General features: G+C 42.4%; 1 protein-coding gene across 1 annotated transcript in view; it reads left to right on the plus strand.

Annotated features, from left to right (window-relative positions):
* Positions 1-21,059, plus strand: part of POLN (DNA polymerase nu) — a 2,689,548-nt gene that overhangs the window by 1,723,998 nt on the left and 944,491 nt on the right. The window contains exon 19 of the mRNA XM_078678603.1: positions 13,060-13,113. Coding sequence (XP_078534729.1) covers positions 13,060-13,113 — 54 coding nt within the window. The remainder of the gene's footprint in view (positions 1-13,059; positions 13,114-21,059) is intronic.

Raw genomic sequence — 21,059 nt, forward strand, 5'->3', positions numbered from 1 at the left:
AAGAAAGCGCTATCCCAAGCTTCCTCCTATCTAAAACGCATTAAAGAACTTGAGCATCTTTACTACACTTCCAACTCTCCAGAATCTCTGTCCTCTCTCATTTCTGCTAAACTGCAATTTAATAAACATTCCTGGGAATCGGCCTCCAACCAGCTTCTTCAATTTAATGCGACGGTATATGGTGGTCGCAATAAAGCTGGTAGGGCTCTGGCAAACTATCTCAAAATTAAAAAACAGAAATCGAAAATAGTCTCCATTAAAGATTCACAAGGCTCGCTCCAGTCTTCTGATGCCAAAATTCTGGATTGCTTTGTTCAATTTTACTCTTCTCTTTAAACTCCTGAATCTTCCCCCTCTGCAGAGCAATTAGACTCTTTCTTTAATTCTGTCCCTAAATCTCCCAATCCTTCGTTGGATTTCTCTTCTCTTGATGCCCCAATTTCAGTAAAGGAAATTCTTGCTGCTCTCTCTCTTCTCCCCAAAGATAAGACACCTGGCCCTGATGGCTTTACTGTACGTTTCTTTCTCCAATTTAAATCTGTCTTGGTTCCTCATTTTCTTCAGTTAATTAACCATTTTCTCTCCTCTGGTGAATCTAAAGGTTCTTTTTCGCAGGCTATGCTAGTTCTTCTCCCCAAGAAAGATAAGGACCCTTCCCTATGTAAAAATTACCGTCCCATCTCCCTCATTAATACTGATTGTAAATTGTATGCGAAAATTCTGGCCTTACGACTTAGTTCCATTGTCCCCGATTTGGTTAACATTCATCAATCCGGCTATGTTAAGGGAAGATCTATTACAGACAATTCTAGAACCCTTCTTCATATCATTCATCTTTCTTCTAAAATGGATAGCCCTTTGGCTGCCATTACTTTAGACGCCGAGAAGGCATTTGACCGTGTCAACTGGGATTTTATGTTTGGCGCCCTTCGTTGGCACGGTTTCAGTCCCACTTTTCTTAAATTTGTTCAGCTGCTTTATTCTGCTCCTTCCACTTCTATATGGATTAATGGTATGCAATCTGATTATTTTCCCCTTCATAGAGGTACCAGACAAGGGTGTCCGCTTTCCCCCCTTCTCTTTATTCTGGCACTCGAACCTTTCCTTGAAAAGATTCGACAATCCCCTTCCTATTCTGGCTTTCTTTATAAAGATGTTGAGATTAAGTTCACCGCTTATGCAGACGATATTTTGCTTTACATCTCTAACCCTGTTGTTGCCCTTCCCGCTTTCTTTTCTTTATTACACGATTATTCCTCTGTTTCTGGATATAAATTAAATATTGATAAAACTGAAGTCCTTTCCCTCAATACATTTTGTCTTCCCTATATGTTTCAGGGTTCTGGTTTCCAATGGAACTCTGGCTTTATCAAATGTCTTGGAGTTTTATATGCTAACACTATTGGAGAAACTATCAAAATTAATCACTCTGATATCCTTAAAAAGCTCTCTTCTCTTACAGAACGTTGGTCCCCTCTTTTTCTTTCCTGGTGGGGTCGTCTCTCCACTATTAAAATGATGCTCCTTCCTATTGTGAACTTTTGTCTCTCCATGCTCCCTATCTCTCTCCCTCATTTCTTTTTTAAGTCTATCAATAGTCTTTTTTCCAAGTTCCTGTGGAATAAGCGTAAGGCTAGAGTCTCACTCCTCCGTCTTCAACAACCTAAATATCTTGGTGGTGTTAACTTCCCCAATATCTCACGCTTTCATTCTGCTTTTACTCTCAAGCAAATTTGTCCTTTTCTTCTTGAAACCTCGTCTCCTCCTACCACGGCTTGGAGCTCTCTGGAATTGGCTCAACTTCACCCCTTCTCCTTCCTCACTGCCTCCAATCTCACTCAACCACCTCCTAAGCTACTTTCTCCCATTTCTAAACACTCCAAAGCTTTAATACTTGCCCTTTTTCGTTCATTCTCTTTACCATCTACCCTTCATATGAATACTCCACTTTGGTATAATAAATCACTTAAATTACGCAATCGTGCGCTCTTTTGGAAGGAATGGATTGACAAAGGAATTCTCACTTATCAACATCTTATTTCTGGTAATTCCTTATTAACCTTTCCAGCACTTCGTGATTCCTTCGGTATCTCTAACAAATACTGCACACACTTTCATGAACTTCTGCCCAAACTATCCACTATTATCATACACAATACTCCTTCATCATCCTCACCTCCCCTCCTTGCCTCTCCACCTAACTTTCTGGTTCCCCTTAAGGCCTCTGCTATTTATAAATTACTTTCCCCCTCACTTACTGACAGGCCTAAAACCAATCTTGAACTTCTCTGGGAATCGGACCTCAATCAAACTTTTCCCTCACTTACCTGGGACTCTATTTGGTCCAAACTTCATTCTACCTCTCGTTCCGCTAGTACCACACAAACCCTTTATTTTTTTTATAATAGATTATTTTATACTCCCTGTGATTTGTTTAAATTTAAATTATTAGACACTAAGAAGTGTTGGTCCTGTTCATGCACTCCTAGTGATTTTCTTCACATGTTTTTTCTTTGTCCTAAGGTCCAATTTATGTGGTCCCGCATTTGGTCTACACTTAATAAGATTTTATCTACTAATGTTCCCTTTGCTATTTCTTCTGTATTCCTGGGTGGTTTGGCCCCAGCTTGGGATGTCCCTCTCCATGTTCGTAAATTTATTGATCTTTGCTTTGCTATCGCTTTTCAAATTATAACAACTAATTGGAAAGACACTACAAATGTGGTTTATAATGCTTGGTGGAATTTGCTCTGCCATCACCATAGACTAGATCGTGCATGTGCTTCTTCTATTCCATTGTTGATAAAACGTGATTTACTTTGGTCCCCTTTAACAGACTTTCTATCTAAAAGTGCCTCTTGATCACATATTACTGTTTTATTTAGTTTTACTGTTATTATTATTACTGTGAACTTCCCTGTATTTCATACCTCTTTATTCCTATTCCCATATATTTTTCTGTTACTGTTCCCCTTCCATCCCCCCCCTTTTCCCTTTCTTCCCTCTTTCTTTCTCTCTTCCCTCCCCACAAAATGAAAAGTTATAAAAGCATTTTTTCTTTCTTTGTATAGTGCTTTCCCCTTTTGGGGCATTTCTTGTTTATTGGCACACTATTCCCCATAATTGTTTTAATTCCTATTGCTCCTATTTGTGCTAATGTACTGATGTTTTACATTGTTTTCTTCAACTCAATAAAGCTTTTCAAACTTAAAAAAAAAATGGGAACGTGCTGGTGAAGAACCTCTTGAAATGGTAATGATCAATGACGTGCCTGTAGACATGCTTTTTGATTCTCGGGCTAAGATTACTCGCATCCCAAAAACGTTTTATGAGCAACATTTGTTGAGTAAGGTTATTGAAACCAGACATAAAGCCAAAAGGGTATGGCGGTGAGACCACTGATCTTTAGGGTCATTTTTGTGGTAAGATTGATTTCAAGGGAAGGATTATTCCTGCAAAAATATATGTGTCAATGAAGGGAGACTCACTCACCTACATTTGTGTTCTGTAACCTGGTTAACCTTTATGAACTATCACTCAAATTCGGGCAATTGGAAACACAAATAAATACAATATTGCTAAAGAATGCTGCCCTGCTTATCGTTGATTATTTTGGCTAAATCTCCACTGGTGAGTACAATGAACAAATCACGGAACAGTGTTCAAGGATAAAGTTGTAGCCCACTTGTATGAGTAGGATGCACAATTGTTGGCCACAAGTCACTGCTCACATTCATGTTCTTAGCGTCTGTGCAGGGTGGTAGGAAGATAAGTGAGGGATGGAATATGGAAGGGGTTTCCTTGCAACCTTTCTCTACTCCACAGACATGAGGAGTGTAACACAGACCCCTGAAGCACCTGCGGTGGGGGGACCCAGACATTCAAGAGGGATCCCATTTAGCCTAAGGTCAATAAATGTATGTGATATATGGGAGACTTGAGGGCCCCTCACCACAATCTGCAGGAAGAAATAAAATCCAGCGACGTTATTGCTCTCCCTCAGGGCCACATGGTTATATCTACCAAAGTGGCTAAATTCATCAGAGGAAGGCCATCTTCAGGGTACACCTCTGCATATGCCAGTTTCAGATAGTGCATTTGTGCTTCCATATGTGAGCATTGATAATGCAAGCCCAAGTGGAGGTTCATTGGGGTATATTATCAACAACTAGCGATAATTTTTGTCTCTAACTTGTTTAGAGACAAAAATTATCGCCGCACATCGGCGATTTTTATCGCAGATAAACCTTGCTATTAGCAAGGTTTATCGCAAATGCGATAAAAAACGCCCGCAATGCATGAATATCACTGAAAAGTCAGCGATATTCATGCATTATCGAGCAAATGCTCTTAGCCATGTTATCCACCTCCCATTGGATAACATGGCTAAGAACTGCTCAGGGCAGGTGTTAGCTTTTGGAGATATTCGCCCTTAGCGCAAATATCTCCAAAAGTTGGTAATAGGAGATAGCGATGTTAGCGACTGTTTCCAGTCGCTAACATCTTGGCACGCCCACTTTGCATATCATTAGTGATAAATATCACTGACATGCAAAGTGGGGCCCATGATGGTCGCTATCTCCTATTAGCTGTCGCTAACTGGTGTTAGCGACAGCTTGGTAATAGGGAGATAATTTTATCTCCGCTTTCTTGGCTTTTAAAGCCAAAAAAGCGGAGATAAAACCCCTTGATAATATACCCCATTGTCACTGCCAAATCGAGGCTGCCTAGCATTTTTTTAGTTTATTATTAATGTGAAAGCTGCCACACTTTACACACCCTTTAACCGAGATGATTTTGCAATCCCTGCTGCTTTGTGAGCTATTCCAGTGGCAGCTGAACCACCATCTTTTCTGCTGGAGTTTGTTGTGCCTTTTGTATTTTCCATGATGGTACGTCCGGAATCATCAGAACTACAAATAAGATGGTTATTCTGCTCGTTCAAGAGACATACACAGATTAAATTTTGGAACAGTATGCTTCTATCCGTATTGCACAGCAAAGTATTGTCAGAACAATCGGTACTAATACAATAAAACACTAATGCATGAGACTGCATAAAATAATGTTATGAAATAACCTCACTTGCAAAGCATTTCCAATTCGGGATTTAGCAACTAAGCATCCTGTCGCAACTCTTTGTGGGGTTTTTCTTTCATTAGTTTTATACTTGTTATTAAACGCAGAGTATTTAAATAAAAGTGGCTGCTGGAGGTATTTACAGGCCTCACAAAATATTTAAATCTATGATTGAAATTTGTGATTGGGCTGGTGACTTTGAGAGCAGGACAACTCATGTGAAAATAAAAAAATAACAAGCATTTGCAATGCAATCGGTCTCGCTTTTGGGACCTTATGTGTTTAGCCATGTAGGATATTATCCTGAGTCATGTGCCGCTAGGGATTGAAGAGCTATACAATTACTACACACTGGGTCATGTAGTGCGACTCAGGAATACATGCTTGCCTCTGCTGCGCGCAGGGGTGGCGAAATGGTGAACATAACAGAAAAGTTTTAAGTGGTCTAATGTGGCCAAAGGCATGTGTAGAACTGGACTAAAAGACTTTACTGCAGAGAATTGCGTATAAAAATATGTCAGAGTTTCAAACACTAGAGCGATAGCTTGGACCCAGTAGGCAAAGCAATGCCAGCGTGAGCTCTAACATCAACATACCAATAATTTAAAAAGTACACTATTAACGATTTCATGTGAAGTTAAAAAAAGTAATTTTTTTTTTTTTTTAAACCTAGCCTTTTCCATCCCTAAAGGACACCAATGTCGGCTACATCATATATAACTCGATGACCCACCTAAACCCAGGGAGCTCTGTGTCTAATATTGTAATCTGTCACTAGCTTTACCTCTCGCTGTATTAAGGCAATTTGAGCTGGTTTTGGATACCAGTATTATTCATTTGAAGATATTTAGGTGGGAGCGCCATGTGTTTATGATCCGTGTCAAGCCCCAAGGGGGAGTAGCGACTACTAAGCAGGACACAGGCTTCTGGGAAGGAGGGTAGGACTGTCCTTCAGAGACTGCCTGGGTCCCCAGTTATTAAACACCTACCAATAGCTTGGCACACCATACTGATGAGGTGCCAAGTCCATAAATGAAACCCCGCATTAAAATACTGCCATTACCCTAAGTAACAGGACCAGCGTCCGGAAGGATTCCCACTTATCCGAACACGAGAAGCGTGCTGAATCCGGAACTTGCATTATATAAGCTATCGGAGACAAAAGTACCTGTAATTGGTAAATGTGTGTATACGTGGGAAAGTAAATACAATCATTGGCATAGCCAATAGGTCTCGCCTTTGGGAGCTTATAAGTGTTTAGTTATCCAGCTCAATATCCTTGGTGCAACATCAACTGTAGCATGGCTAAACACTCATAAGGTCCCAAAGGCGAGACCTATTGGCTATGCCAATGCTTTGAGAACCTGTACTTGCCAGGAAAGAAACATAAGCCGGTAGTACTTTTAGTACAGTGACACCAGTCCTTAAAAATTTGGAAGTCCAACGCTGTCCCAACAAGTACCCAAAAAACAAAACATACAAACCAAAAACCACGCTACACAAAAAATATATACTTGGCTGCAGCTCTAAAGATATACACACCATACCAAGCACCAGCTAAAAAAATATATGTATCTCTGTAACTGAACCACACAATCAGCTGGAGCTGAAAGTGCTTCAACACAATAACACGCTTCCCTACGTTCTACAAAAAAAAATTTCAACGTCTTGAAATCATTTACAACCGAAAAAAAGAAAAGTAGTTTCACTTATACATTAAATAAAACGTATCTACAACTGTTGAATCCTTAGCACAAACATTCTATAACACCCCAAAACATACCATTTGTTTTTAAAGCCCAAATTTACAACAAATAAACTTACCTACAACGCTGCCGAATAAACACATCATATCTTCACTTCCCACTGTCTCTCCCAAAAGCCATGGGACCCTACTTAACAGCCGCAAGGGTGTACTCATAAACAGCCGTCCACCTCCGCTGTAAGCACAGTACACAGGAATAATGCAAATTGAGACTCCGACGCTAATGCCAAAAGACAAACCCCAAACCAAGCAGCAGATACACAATCGGAAGCGGCTCAAGTTAATCAATCACGCGCTTGTAAAGCGCGTTGAAAAAGTAGTTTTTAACGTATTTTACACTTTTGCAACTGAAAATAAAATAGTTTATTTTCGCCCAAAAACATTTAACGCAAAAAAATGTAGATATGTTGAGTTTTTAGGACACAAATTTGTTAATGCCATTTGTTTTTAAAAAGCTAACAGTTATGACCACCACACTTACCAATAACGCTCCTTTCAACTTTGTAAATATCACGCGCTTGCCTGAACATCGGTTCCGCTAACCAGGTCGAGAAGTAGGAAAGTGGTGACAGGACACACCCAGGTGAGGAGGATAGGGAAGAGAATGCCATGCCGACGACTGGCAGGGATGATTAAAGGCTCCGGGGGATAAGAGGCACAGTAAGCGGGTGACGACGATGCCTAGTCATCTTCACACCGTGAACGATGCCCCACGTCACAGCGATCAGTTTAAATCACCATAGCCTCAGGGTTTTGAAATCTCATACATTTCAACAATCCAGTTGACGATTTTGTAGTTAGGCTTGTGTGGGTGCGTGTTTCAATTGTCATTGGGCCGTTCTGTGGGAGGGCAGGGGGTGGATGAGAACTACGGCCTTATTTTGTGAATGTCCTCTCAAATGAAAAAATATTCAAACACACACGGGAAAGCTTAACAGGGAAAATATGAACTAGTCAGTCCTTAACGAACTCCTTTCTCTCCCCTCACCAAATACAATGGGTCTTCCTTCTCCGGTTTCTATCTTGAACAAGGGCAGCGTCCCGCTAGTTGTATGTGAGGTGGCCGCCACCATTGTGAACTTAAAGTTCGCATGGCATGCTGAAATTTAAAAAATGAAACTGAAAGCATGCAAAGCCGGCTGGCAGTACGCATGCACATCTCCTGTCCTGTCTGGAGAAGGGAGTGATTTAGGATGAGGAAGAGGTCGTGAGAGAGAGGGGGAGCTGGAGGTAAGCCCGCGAGTAGTGCACGCGCGTGCTTGGGAGAGCAGTCTTCACTTTTTAAGCACTGCACTTGTGCTTGTGGCGCACCGCTGCAGGCGCCCGCAAGGTGGATGCCGCCACAAGCACGAGTGCAGCGCTTGAAAAGTGAAGACCAATGGATAAAGGCCCTCCTCGAGCAGCGCATGCGCGCTGTCTAGGCGAGACCTAAAAATCCCTCAGTAATGGTGCCCGAATAGGAGGTGTCTCCACAGGGAAGCCGCTGGTCACAGGATGTTTGCACAATGACTGTTGATCCCCCTCTGTGTGAGTGTGTGTGTACCGACTGTTTCTGGTTTTGCCCACAGTACATGAGCCCTCCAAGGCAGGAGGGTGGGGGTTAAAGAGAGGCTAGGTACGCCAAGCAGCCATTACAAGCGTGTAACTTCTAATGCTGAAAACCACGCAATAATGCCAAATAGAAGCATAAACACATCAAAAAAAAATTACTGTAACGAATTTCCAGGCTATATGTGTTTATTTAACTTTGCAGTTTTTTTCTGCTAGGGTTTTTACATATAAAGGAAGATAAGGTTTGCACACACTAACATTACGCGCGCCTGGTTAGGTGTGCGGTTCCAGCCCACGGCATAGTTTCAAAAGTGAAGCCTGAAGGCTACGGGTATTTCTTTTTTGTCTGCGGGATTCCATACCTTGTGTCATTGTGCTGCAGACAGTTCTGAGATCGCCTTATGTCCGAGTGTCAGGAAGCAACCCTCTGTGCAGCAGTTTAGTCTGCTCTCCCAGTCTTGGGGATGTTCACGGATCCTTCCTTCTCCCCCTCGTCCATGGCCAGGCTGCGACTGCGAGCCTGAAAGTGGTGAAGGTGGTGGAGGAACAATGGTGTCTGTAGATTTTTTTTAACTAACATGGCGCCGGCTTCTCATGAGCGGGTGAGAGGGGGTGTAGAGCATATTTAAAAGTAATTGCTGTTAAAGTGAAATCGCTTTGAGTGCGTCATTAAAATAAAACACGTCATTCCTGACGAAAGAGAAACTCAATAGAGGAAATAGTGCTTACAAGACTAATAAACAAGTACTGTGTAACAACAAACGTAAAGGGGCCAGTAACCATGGGAGGTTACAAATGAAGAAAAGGCAGTACTAAGGAGGGACTAACAAACCAATTACTGAATCAGAAGCCTGCAATTACGAAGGGCAAAGACAGAAGCCAATGACAAATATGGGCAGAGAGTGGGCGGGGCTTCTCTTCCATAAGCCACTACAGAAGCTGCGCAGAGCAATGCATGCGTGCTTTCTCAGGTTTGACCTGAAGAAAATAATGACACGTGTTATCATGTAGGCACATGTGTCGTGATGTCACAGCCGCTACTTTCTTCTCTTTAGCCATGTTCCTCTGCATTGGGGATGCTTTGCAGTATCACTAACAACCAGTGGTGAAGCCAATAGACCCCAGAGGCGAAACCTATTGGCTTTGGCAAAGCTTGTTTATGGTGGAGTGAAAAGAGCACTTCCAATATGGACTGCCCTAGACTTTCCTCCAAGACTAAAATACGGCACATTGTTTAGAACTTCACCCTTTATGGTATATATAAAACACTTCCTCGTTAATTAAGAAAAAGAACACATATTAAATAATGGACATATTATGAACGAGGAAAGACATATTTATTTTATTTTATTTATTTTATTTTTTCAATTTGTAAGGCGCAACAGCTACCCAAAAAGGGTTTCCCGGCGCCATTTATTAATTTAGATAGCAGCGCAACCATTTAATTCTGAGCTGGAGAGAATCGCACACACATCCGTCTCAGCGGCACACCTGATTTGGTCCATCCCACAAAGCCCAAATAATTCACATGCATGAACAAATCATTCCCTGCGTTACCTGAGAGGCAACCCTGCTTCTAGGAGCGGGATTCACATTGTCACAGGTGCACCTACACCCAGGGCAGCTTATGATTGTAAATTAAAGTCAGACATTCATAAAATGTGCATTTACACTCCCACATCAATTTATCCAAACACTGCATTACACCATATGCAGTAATTTTATGGGGTAGTAAATCTGCTTCCAGGGGTGAGGAGGGAGCATTTTAGAGCAGGGATACATTAAAAGATGGTGAACAGAGGAGATAATGTGTCTTAACAGCCAGAGCGACCGACTTTAAAGAGGGGGAACCAGGTTCGAGTCTGGTGGGAGGCTCAAACATCCTGTGATTTTGGGCAAATCACTTATTCTACCCATGAATGTGTCCATCTGTAATGCAACAGGTTCTCATGTAAAGTGCTCTGATACCTTTGGGTCGAGTTTGTGCTATATAAAACAAACAAAAAAAACAGCCAGAGACTTGGGAGCTTCAGAGTTTTCACAAACGACTCGCCACACCTTTCCCACCCAGATAGGATTAGAGATGTCCTCGTGGCCGTGCAAAGGTCACAGTAGGTCATATCCAGGGTCCTTACACTCCTCTTCGGGGGGAAAATACCCTCCTCCCCCTCACACACACACACAAAAACATAAATTTAGGAAGATCAAGCGCCTTTATCCATTTACACTTGTAAATGGATTCCAGGTACATTTATAGAGGTGCAAAGGTCACGATTGTGAATCTGGCCAGAAAGCTTTAGCTCTTTCAGCTCCTGAGAGTACTACTCTAATTATTTAGAAACTCTAATCCCTACATTTACTCCAAATATGGGAATAAATGGAAGGGAGTAAGGTTCATAATTTTTTGTGGAGCTATGCATTGTGGCGCTATGTGTGGAGTCATACTTTGCACTGGGCGGCTCATTCCAGCTAATGGGCGGACTCCAGGCGCCGGTAGGGTGGAGGGGGCTAATTTTCCTGATTGCTCGTAGCTCGCCTTCCACCTCCTCCTGCGGCAAATCTCAAACAATTTCAAAAAGCCATGAGATATTCGTCATTCAAATTAGACATGTCATTTCTAAACCTGACCTCCCCGCGTTGAGAATCTCGCCGGGAGGTTTATTTTCCACGCTGGTGATCGGCAACTTGATGTTGCTGATCGCGAACGAGGAAAAAGTCTTGCCGGGATGTCATTTTCCTTGCTCGCGCTCGCCAGTTTGACGTTGAGGACTGCGAGCAAGCAAAAAATGACCGCGCCACTACGTAACGCGTGTTTGCACTGTGCTATGTGCAATTCGCATAGTGCGAAGTAGCGGAAACTTCGCAAACTACGCGAGCGTAGCATAGTGCTTTGCCCAGGGTTAATAATTATTTAGAAATGACAGGTCTAATTTAAATGACAAATATCTCATGGCTTTTTGAAATTGTTTGAGGTTTGCTGCAGGAGGAGGGTGGAAGGCGAGCCACGACCGCTCGCGATGAGAAACTACCAGTCCGCGTTGAGAAAGTTGCCGCTCGAGTAAAAATCTACTCGAGCGGCAGAAAACTACAGCTCGCACTATGCAAGATGCCGTTTTCAATGATTGCACAGTGCTGGATGCTTGTCCGCACTGTGCAATCATTGAAAACGGCATCTTGCACAGTGCGAACAGGCTACAAAGCAGTTCGCGTAGTGCTACGCGTAGCTCGCGTAGTGCAAAGTGCAATTTGCGTAGCTTCACGTAGCGCTACTTCGTGAACTACGCCCAGCCCTAATAATTATCGTTCAGTTTTGTTCCTTTTTTTTTTGGGCCCGTCGGCTATAAATGGCAATGTGGGGGAGTTGTTTTTGTGTGTTTTACATCTCCGAAAATCTTAGCACAAAATCTGTCTTCGGTTTTGGTGCCAATAGGTGAACGCCATATTAAACGGGCAGCAAGTGCTGGGACTTGATTTGATTAATGTTTGTTTTTAATATTTATCTGGCACCATCTGTGATTTACATATAGATTTTTTTAATTAACATGGCGCCGGCTTCGCACGGCATCGATGCAGCCGGTGAGATGGGGTGCAGAGCATATTTAAAAGTAATAGACCTTAAAGTGAAAGTGCTTGGGGTGCTTCATTAAAACAAAGCATGTCATGCCTGCAGTATGAGAAACTCAATAAAGAAAATAGTGCTTAGAATACTAATAAACAGAACCATGTAACAACAGAAGTAAAGGGGCCAGTAGCCATGGGAGGTTACAAATGAGGAAAAGGTGGCACTAAGGAGGGAGGGACTAACACACCAATTACTCAATCAGAAGCCTGCATTTACGAAGGGAAAGCAGAAACCAATGACAAATATGGGCGGAGAGTGGGCGGGGCTTCTCGTCCATACTCTACTACAGCATGCGCGCTGACTATGGCTCGACCTAAGAATTACTTGGCCTACATGGAGGATCTATTAATTAGCTTCAGTAGCTATAGTTCTTAAAACTGCATTTCTAAATTGTAGCATTAAAACAACTGACAGCTTAATTGAGTTTGAACAAAATCTGGTGGGCTATGCTTCAATTATATTTTGGAGGATACTTATATTCAAAGTTCATCGATTGACTTCTTTATATGATATGGGAGCCTGAAGTGTTCATAAGCTCCTACTTGTCTTCTTTATGTGCTAGCTATCTGGACTGCAAATCCTCATATAGGAGCTGTGGGTGGGACAGCCCTCAGTACTTGAAGACTGTGCATGAGCAGTTGCAGCAATCTAGTATAAGTAGTCAGCACTTCAGCAATAGAAATAACTCTGATATTATCCACTGCCTATATCAACTTTTACTCAAGGGGTGGCAGATCTACAGCTAAATGGTAATTTTGATATTTTTGAAGAACAAATGACATTCTATTAATTGCTTTGGGATCAGCAGCTTATTAACGGATTATAGCAACATAATTTATTAAAGATAGGTTTTGTGAGTGATAAATGTAGCATATTTTAATTTACCAATACCTGCCATAGCATTTTGTACATCTTTTAAATTGTTATAGTTGGAAAGTTTGTATTCTGATGTTGATTGTTCTCCACAATGATAAATGCAGAGCAGAGCCTTAATATTTCTTTATTTCTAGACACATTACAAAATATTATATTTTTCTCCTAGGTCCATAAGATTAAATCGGCTTTTGTGGATGGTTTGCAGTCATGTATTAAGAAGGTAAAGAATCGACATTTATATTCCAAACTCATCAGGAATGAGGATAGTGGTTCTAGCACCTATTATCTATTTCTAGGAGATTTAAGGAGCAGATGGTCCTCAAATCTCTCACAGATCTGCAATGTTAGATTGATGTTTGTGAAAATAAAAAAAACCCTTGTCTTTTTCTAATGGGCAGCTATCTACGGATAAATTACTGAACTAAGAATTATAGTTTTAGATCTTATATTACATTTGTAATACAATTACAGTGATATATGTTGGACGATAAGCATTGGCAAAGTCAATAGGTGTGGCTCTTTATTAGGGGAATGGTTCACTAATAATTGGACACTTTTGAGTGTGCTGTCCTCAACTCTCCTATAAATGAAATCCCATTAAAAAATAGAACTCTAAGCTTCAACGATACTGAAGCTGGGAGTAGACCTCTGATGAACAGACTGCATTTACAGCGTTAATCTGTGTCCCTAAACAATAGTATTTTAAAAAAGAGAAAGAAGATGAAATTTGAGTTATAAGTGAATAAAAGCACGCACTGCAAAGAATGGCACAGTAGATCAACGTTAACCAAGAACTATTTGTTTCTTTGCATTTTTAAGAAGCCATTTTCGGAATAAAAATGCTTTAAATCAGCAGCATTCTCTCAGACAACAAAGTAATCCAAAAAATACATGTTTGACTAATGGGTACCAATGTTTATTTATGACAGGTGAAGCATGCACTGTCTAGACAAAAAATCCATAAACGAGCAATTAACATGTTGTGTGAACCAGGCATTAAAGAAAACAAACTGAGTCACAATTACAAGCTACATCTCATGTCTCATCTGCAGTCTAGCAAAATGACTATTTGAGACCCCATCACCAAAGACAAATTACAACGCAAATGGTATAGTGTAGTCATCCACAGAATGCATTGCCTTGATAGACAGCCCATCCAACCAGTGGCACACCTTGAGGTGCCAAGTGTAACAGGTCAGCGGTCCTGCTGCTGCTCCTCTACAAGGGATGCTGAAGAGCGGCTCTGCGGTGAGTGAGCAGCAGGCGAGCCCCGCCCTGCCCAGCACAACACCATGTGTGCTCCCCGGAGGACCCCTGCCTGCAACAACAGCACAGGGAAGGCCTGACAGGCACAAGCATAGCCTTGCTGCAGCCAAAGCCCCGGATAAGGCATAAACACAGTCTCCCATTGACCACGGAGGAAAGAACAGAAAAGAAAAAGGAAATAACTCAAAAGTAAAGAAAAGGACAGAGACAACAAAAAGGCAGAAAGATAGTGAAAAGAAAAAAAGATAATAAATATCACAAAAACAAAAGAACACTTCACAAGCAGAGGAAGAAGCTCTGACAGACAAGGGTCAAGCCAGTTCACGACCCCAGCAAGCATACAGCGACAGCGGAGTCAGGCCCAAGAAGTGGATGAAGGAAAGACTAGATGACTACTGACCTGCACAGTCCAGGCAATCTCAAAAGGTAACTCTCCATGGCGGATAAAGCACGAACCCCGGCCCAGCAGAGGGTCCTAGTGCAGCACGCCCTCACCGGGATTCTGCTGCCATTCAGTGAACTAGTGGTCTCTCCACGATGGTAAATCTGGATCGACTGGCTCGAAAATTACTTTGTTGCCACAAGAGAGACCGATGGAGCCGTCAGGAGGCTGCTGCTCCTCCAATATGCCGTAGACAAAATATCCGAATTATTCAAACACCTACCAAACATAGGTATTGCCACCGACAATGATGCAGCAGTGAGAGCACTCAATGCCCATTTTGATCCACAGCTCAACCCAGGCTTCAAGAGGTTCAAGCTTTGCTAATCTGCAGAGGAGCCCTGCTGTCCGCGGTGTTGTTGATGACATTATGGGAGGAAGACTTTAACCACACAACTTGCCGCACCCGCTTCGCGGGTGCCGCTGCGGCGTTTAAAACTCCAGGGAGCAACTTTCACCGGGGCACATGTTGCTGTGTGTGCCGTGGGGGCGAGGGGGCCATGAAAAAGATCGCGCTGAACGCAGCAGGGACTCGAAGTACCAGGAGTCCTTGCTCGATCTGAAACACCTGGTCCCGCGTTTGGCTGACAGCCCCGCCCACAGGACACCGCACATGACATTTAAATGACCCAAGTGCACGCTGCGCGGGAGCGTCCCGGGAGAAGCCCGGGACAAGGGCGGGACAGTCTGTGGCAGTCCGGGGCAGGACGAGGCTGGGCTGGGCCACAGATCTTGGTCTTTGCAGCAGAGGTTACCCACACCCGCAAAGTGAGACTCTTGAATTCCCTGAACGTATATTATCATAATTGAGTTGTAAAGCTATAGGAAAAAATGTATTATTATTGTATTTTGCTTTCATGATAGCCTTTGTTCTTTTAATCTAAATACTTTGGGATTTGTTGCTAGTGTTAACAATGTCTAAACAGAAAGTCGTAAAAACCCCACCAGTGTTAGCCACGCTGGATAACTACTTAGTGAAAGAAGTTAAAATGAATAATGAACGGAGATTATCGTTAGGTCGGGGGAGTCCTCCTGCTATATCCCCTACACTGCCTACCCCATTGGCCGTATTACCATTGGATGATAGCTGTGAACTTGGTAACCCCGATGTTTTAATAACAGAAGTGCCAGTCCAATCAGCGTCTAGTCAGGATATACTGGATGCATCCTATGATACTCCACCATAGCGCTCCCCGGCCCCTAGAGCAATGAGGGCATGTAGGAAAGTACAAATTAAACGTGGGGGAAATCGTAACAAAAAAAGAACAGAAACACTACCCAAAAGTACTGCATGTGAAGCGGAGCTAATGGATAAGATAGGCATAGTTAAAATGAATACTGAGCCACTTGATCTACTAGTCAGTATTATAGATGCCAAGATAGAAAAGATTATTAAACCCCTAGTGGTAAACTTGATCTGATTTCTGCAGAGGTATGAAGACTAGGAGGCCTTTTGGACACCCACATTGATATGGTTGAAAGATTTAGGGTTGTCGATAAGGGTCCTGGTGTTAGTAAAGACATATCAAAGCCACCTAATGGGAGGTTAAGCGTAATCGAAGCAGCTACGCCCGACCCCCTGCCAATAGTTTGTCAGAAACAACAGGCAACATCAGTACTAGAGAGCAATACGGGGTCAACAGTAGTGAAGAAAAGTCGTTTTATTAATCTTCCCCCTGACTGTGCACCTTATGTGGTCGTTTTAACTAATGTACCATCTTCTGAAACTAACTTGCCCCAGTATCAGCGGGAATCATATGAATCCATTAAAAATAAAACAGTTTCATGGTTGCATAAGCAATGTGGGTTCCCAATTACCTATACTGATCAAATACTGACTACTAGAAGGGTAAATTGGATTGGCAATTCCAGTAAGATCTCTAGGGGCGATTGTGTTATTGTTAAATTTAAACATCCTCAACACGTCACAACAGTCCTGTTAAGAGCAGCCTCCCTAATTTATGATGAGGATAGTATATGTGTGCGTCCACTTGGCTACTTCTATAGTCATCTTATTAAAGCGCCCCCTGATAACAACAGAAGTAGACCTTATACACCTATCCATCGCCCAACTTTTGAGGTTCCAACGCAAAACAGATATCAAGCCCTAAGTTCCCTGGATTTAAATGATTGACATACCCGGGTTTCTGGGTCTCCCCTGTGTGTGACTCCAAATAGCCAGGTGAACGAACTAAGCGAAAAAGATATAGATTCGGAGCAAACCCTGATGGCCGATTCAAATTTGATTAATGATAGCGGGCCTAAAACTGATTTTACAAAAGAGAGGATGGTAAACGACCGAGGAACCGTAGATGTAGATAATCTAAATGCTGGCATAGTTGTGGGAGAGTATAGTGGGGATGATATTAATTGTTACACTGTTCAAGACCAGCCCGATTGTGGCAATATGAGGGGAATATCAATTGTTAGCTGGAATATAGCTGGCTGGGCCTCCAAAGAAAGAATGCTGGGGTGGGCCGATTTCATTAGATCACATGACATCCTGTGTCTCCAAGAAACCTGGTGTTCCGCAAAACCCAGTTATGATGGGTTTGTTTGCTATCATCTGGAAGCAGTAAGTTCGCGGCACGGTAGAGCAAAGGGTGGATTGCTTATTTTACTATCTTTAGATTTAATGCTGACTGTAGTTAGACATTTAACTGTAGGAACACATTCTCAAATCTTATGGATACATGAGAAGGAAGGCCATGAGGTGTTTTTAGTCAATTTTTATAATAATATATTTGACAATACATGGCACAAAGTTATAGTCGAATTAGAAAGTGCCATAGCGAAGCTGATAGCAGAGGCTAAAACTACCTTTGATTTCATCTGGGTAGATGATTTTAACTCTCCGATCTGCCCAATGTAATTTTCCCGGGCATGTGGGGTACAAAATAACAGGGGTGATAACACCCCCCATTTCCCACATAACGTGTATGGTGAGGCAATAAATAATATAATGTCAACTTATGATTTAGAGCTCCTACAGCCTGCGAAAGATGCCCGTGGTCAAACAATTCCTACCTATACAGGCAGGAATACTAATTCCCACATTGACCATGTTATGGTCTCATCAAATATTGTGTCATACTGTGTGACTCCTGTAATTGAGGAACCCACCCTAAGTGACCACAACTGTATCCTAATGAGAACTGAGATTTGGAAACGTAGTACACTGCGGACCTCCAGAATCATAGTTAACGTTGAACCACACCGATTAAACGGGGCAAGGTTAAGGTGGAAAGGGGAAAAATCTGAGAAGGTAATGAGCATAATTATATCTAAATCTATGGTAGATATTAATGGTATCCTGACACCAGGGAGTGCCTCTGCTTTTATTTTAGAGAATTGTATTAATATTAATAAGACTATAGATACCATATTTACAGGGACCAGAAAGGGGAAAACCGTCCATAAAAAGGGATGGTTCGATCATGCATGTACAGTCCTCCTTTCTCAACTAAAGCAGGCGTTAGCTCTTAGGCCCAGGGACAAGAACAAAGTGATACTTTTAAGATGTGATTACAAATTAGCTCTTTCCAAAAGGAAGAGGGAGTTGCAGCAAGAATCTTGGGACAACTTAGCGCAGGCAGCGGCTACTTCCGACTGTTGCCTGTTTTGGGCAATAGTAAACTCCCCCTTTCCTATGGACACTAAAGCCCCACATCTTGCGTCCCATGTTAGTAGTGAGGGCTGGGTCACCCACTTTTCAGCCATATTTCAAACTGCCGGCCATAATGGTGTGAAACAAAGAGTATGGCCTATAATTCCATTAGACATTACTCTAGCTGAGGTGGAAAGCAGTATTAAGGCCAGTAAAGGGGGAAAGGCCCAGGGACCAGACGGGGTCCCTATTGACGTCTACAAGGCTCTCCCACTGTTATGGGGCCCTATACTTACTTTAGTTCTTAATGCAGCAATGACTACCATGATTCCACCAACATGGGGGGACTCTATTATTGTCCCTATCCACAAAAAGGGGGACAAGTCAGCAGCATGTAATTACCGCCCGATCAGCTTACTCGACTCATCGGTAAAAATCATGAGCAGAGTGTTGCTGTTCAGGTTGGAAGAGTGGGCTGATGAGAAGGGGATCCTGGCCAGCTCACAGTATGGTTTTAGGAAGGGGTGTGGTACATTAGATCAATGCTTAAATCTAGATTTACTAATTGGCAAATACACCAAGGCCAAGGGTGGCACTTTATATCTTTGCTTCGCTGACCTGAGCAGTGCATTTGATCTGGTCGATCACTCAATTTTATGGCCAACCCTGCTAGTACTTGGTGCACCTGAGGAAATTATTTTCTTCTTAGCCCGACTCTATGAAAAGATGCAAGCCTGTGTGCGCTACGGGGTAAGCGGGGAGTGTACCCCTAATTTTTATGTAAAGCGTGGAATAAGACAGGGTTGTGTCCTCGCCCCCCTGCTTTTTACTCTTTTTATAAATGACGTTGATTCAATTTTAAAAACAGTCAGAGCTGATGCGCCTCAGGTAAAAGGGTCAGAAGTGCCAGTACTGCTCTAGGCAGACGACGCTGTGTTATTGTCAAGGACCCCTATAGGTCTCCAGCGTCTGATGGACCGGTTCTCTGTTTTTATAAAAGGTAGAAAATTAATAATTAATAAGAGCAAAACCCATACGATGATCTGTGGGGCCAGGGCTAATAAAAATCATGCATTTTTCATAGAAGGGGTGAAAGTACAGCAAGTAGAAAAAATTTGCTATTTGGGTGTTACTTTTTCAAGGGATTGTAGTTGCTCCCAGGATCTTGTAAATGTAAGACCACGCTGAACACCCTTCGCCTGCAAGCTAGTCATAGTTGATACAATCATTGTTTTTAAACGCGAATTAGGGTCTCCTATACTTCTTCCAGTTAGGTTGTTAGTTTCAGTGTGTTGAGTCGCAATTGTATGTGTGATGAGATAAACGTGAACCCCACCAGTATGAGGGTTCTATAGAATACATCTGGTGGAACTAACCAGTTATGAGAGGTGTACTAATTCTGCCTTTGATCACATAAGGCATAAAAATCGCTTTTGCAGCCCAAGGCGATTTGCTTCCACTGTGTCTCATGACACCCCTACACCTACACATAGCCTCTGTCACAACTTAAGTGCTCCCGCGTAGTTCGTTTGGTCGTAGCACGCCCCGCCCCGTTATAGGGACGGGAAGACCCCTATGATGAAGCATGACACTAAAGGACTTTTTAGTGTGTGAGGGGTATTTTAAAAGGCACATAGTGCTCTTGTCTTTCTAGACCTAAGAGAGAGCCTAGTATCTCACTAGACCCTTGAAGAATAAAAACACCTAAAAATGTATCACCACTTCACATTGATAGAATCTTATTGTTTATATAAAGTACATCGTAGACAGTTTTCAGGCAATTTATGGTCTTAATATAACAGTGGACCCCTATGTTGCAGGAGATCTCTCTAAGCAGGAGATGAAAAACAAATTCATGTTGTATAGAGCCCAAAAGCGTTTAGTTACCAATGGCCACCTGACCACACTTAACCTCTATAACAAATATATCGACTATGAAGGCTTTCAACTATACTTGAGCCAGGTAACTAGACCAGCCCACAGGTTTGTCCTTACGAGACTTAGATTTGGACTGGCTCACCATTTGGTCGCTTTTCCTCATCTTAAGAAGCGCCCTGTTGGTCCTTGTCCATGTGATGGACATTCGAAACAAAGCACACTGCACTTTATGTTAATCTGCACCCTTTTCATGAATCTTAGGGTGGCCTACCTGAAACCAGTGTTTATAAAAATGGTATCTATAATGTTGAGGAGGCAATGAAGTTGATTTATAATATGAATTCTCCTGATAAATGTTTTTTTACTCCTACTTTTCTATGTACATCCATTAATTCCAGGAAAAGTATGATATTTTAAATTTTGTATCTCGTTTTTATCTGTATATCGTCACCTAATTATATGTTTTTGCATGTATGCTTTTATGGTCATTTGTATAATATGAACCGAATAAAGCTTCATGAAATGATGAGCTTCAAGCTGCGCCAAGTCTGACAACGCAAAGGAGAGTCCATCGATGCCTTCTATGCCTGATGCGGAATCTGTCCATCACCTGCACAGCGGACAACGAACCCAAGGAGATCAGGGTGCAGGCCATCCAAGGATGTCGAGACAAGGTACTCGGAGACCTAAGTCTGCCCCAATCCAACATAAGCCTAGAAGATATCCTTATCTTGGTGCAAATGCATGATTTGTCGGCAGTGAGGGCCAGAAAATGGACCAAGCCTTTACAAGAACTCAGGAAAAAACAGTGAATATCAAGATGGAGCGTGCTGACGCAATCCGGGCAAGAAACAGGTGTGACGCGAACAGAAAACAAAAATTCCCAACAACCAAGTCAAAGTGTGGGTACTGCGGCCAGGACGGACACCCCGCCAGCAAGTGCCCCGCGTAGGGCCGGACCTGCACCAACTGC

This window comes from Lissotriton helveticus, chromosome 2_2 (assembly GCF_964261635.1).
Source record: "Lissotriton helveticus chromosome 2_2, aLisHel1.1, whole genome shotgun sequence".
Classification (NCBI taxonomy): Eukaryota; Metazoa; Chordata; class Amphibia; order Caudata; family Salamandridae; genus Lissotriton; species Lissotriton helveticus.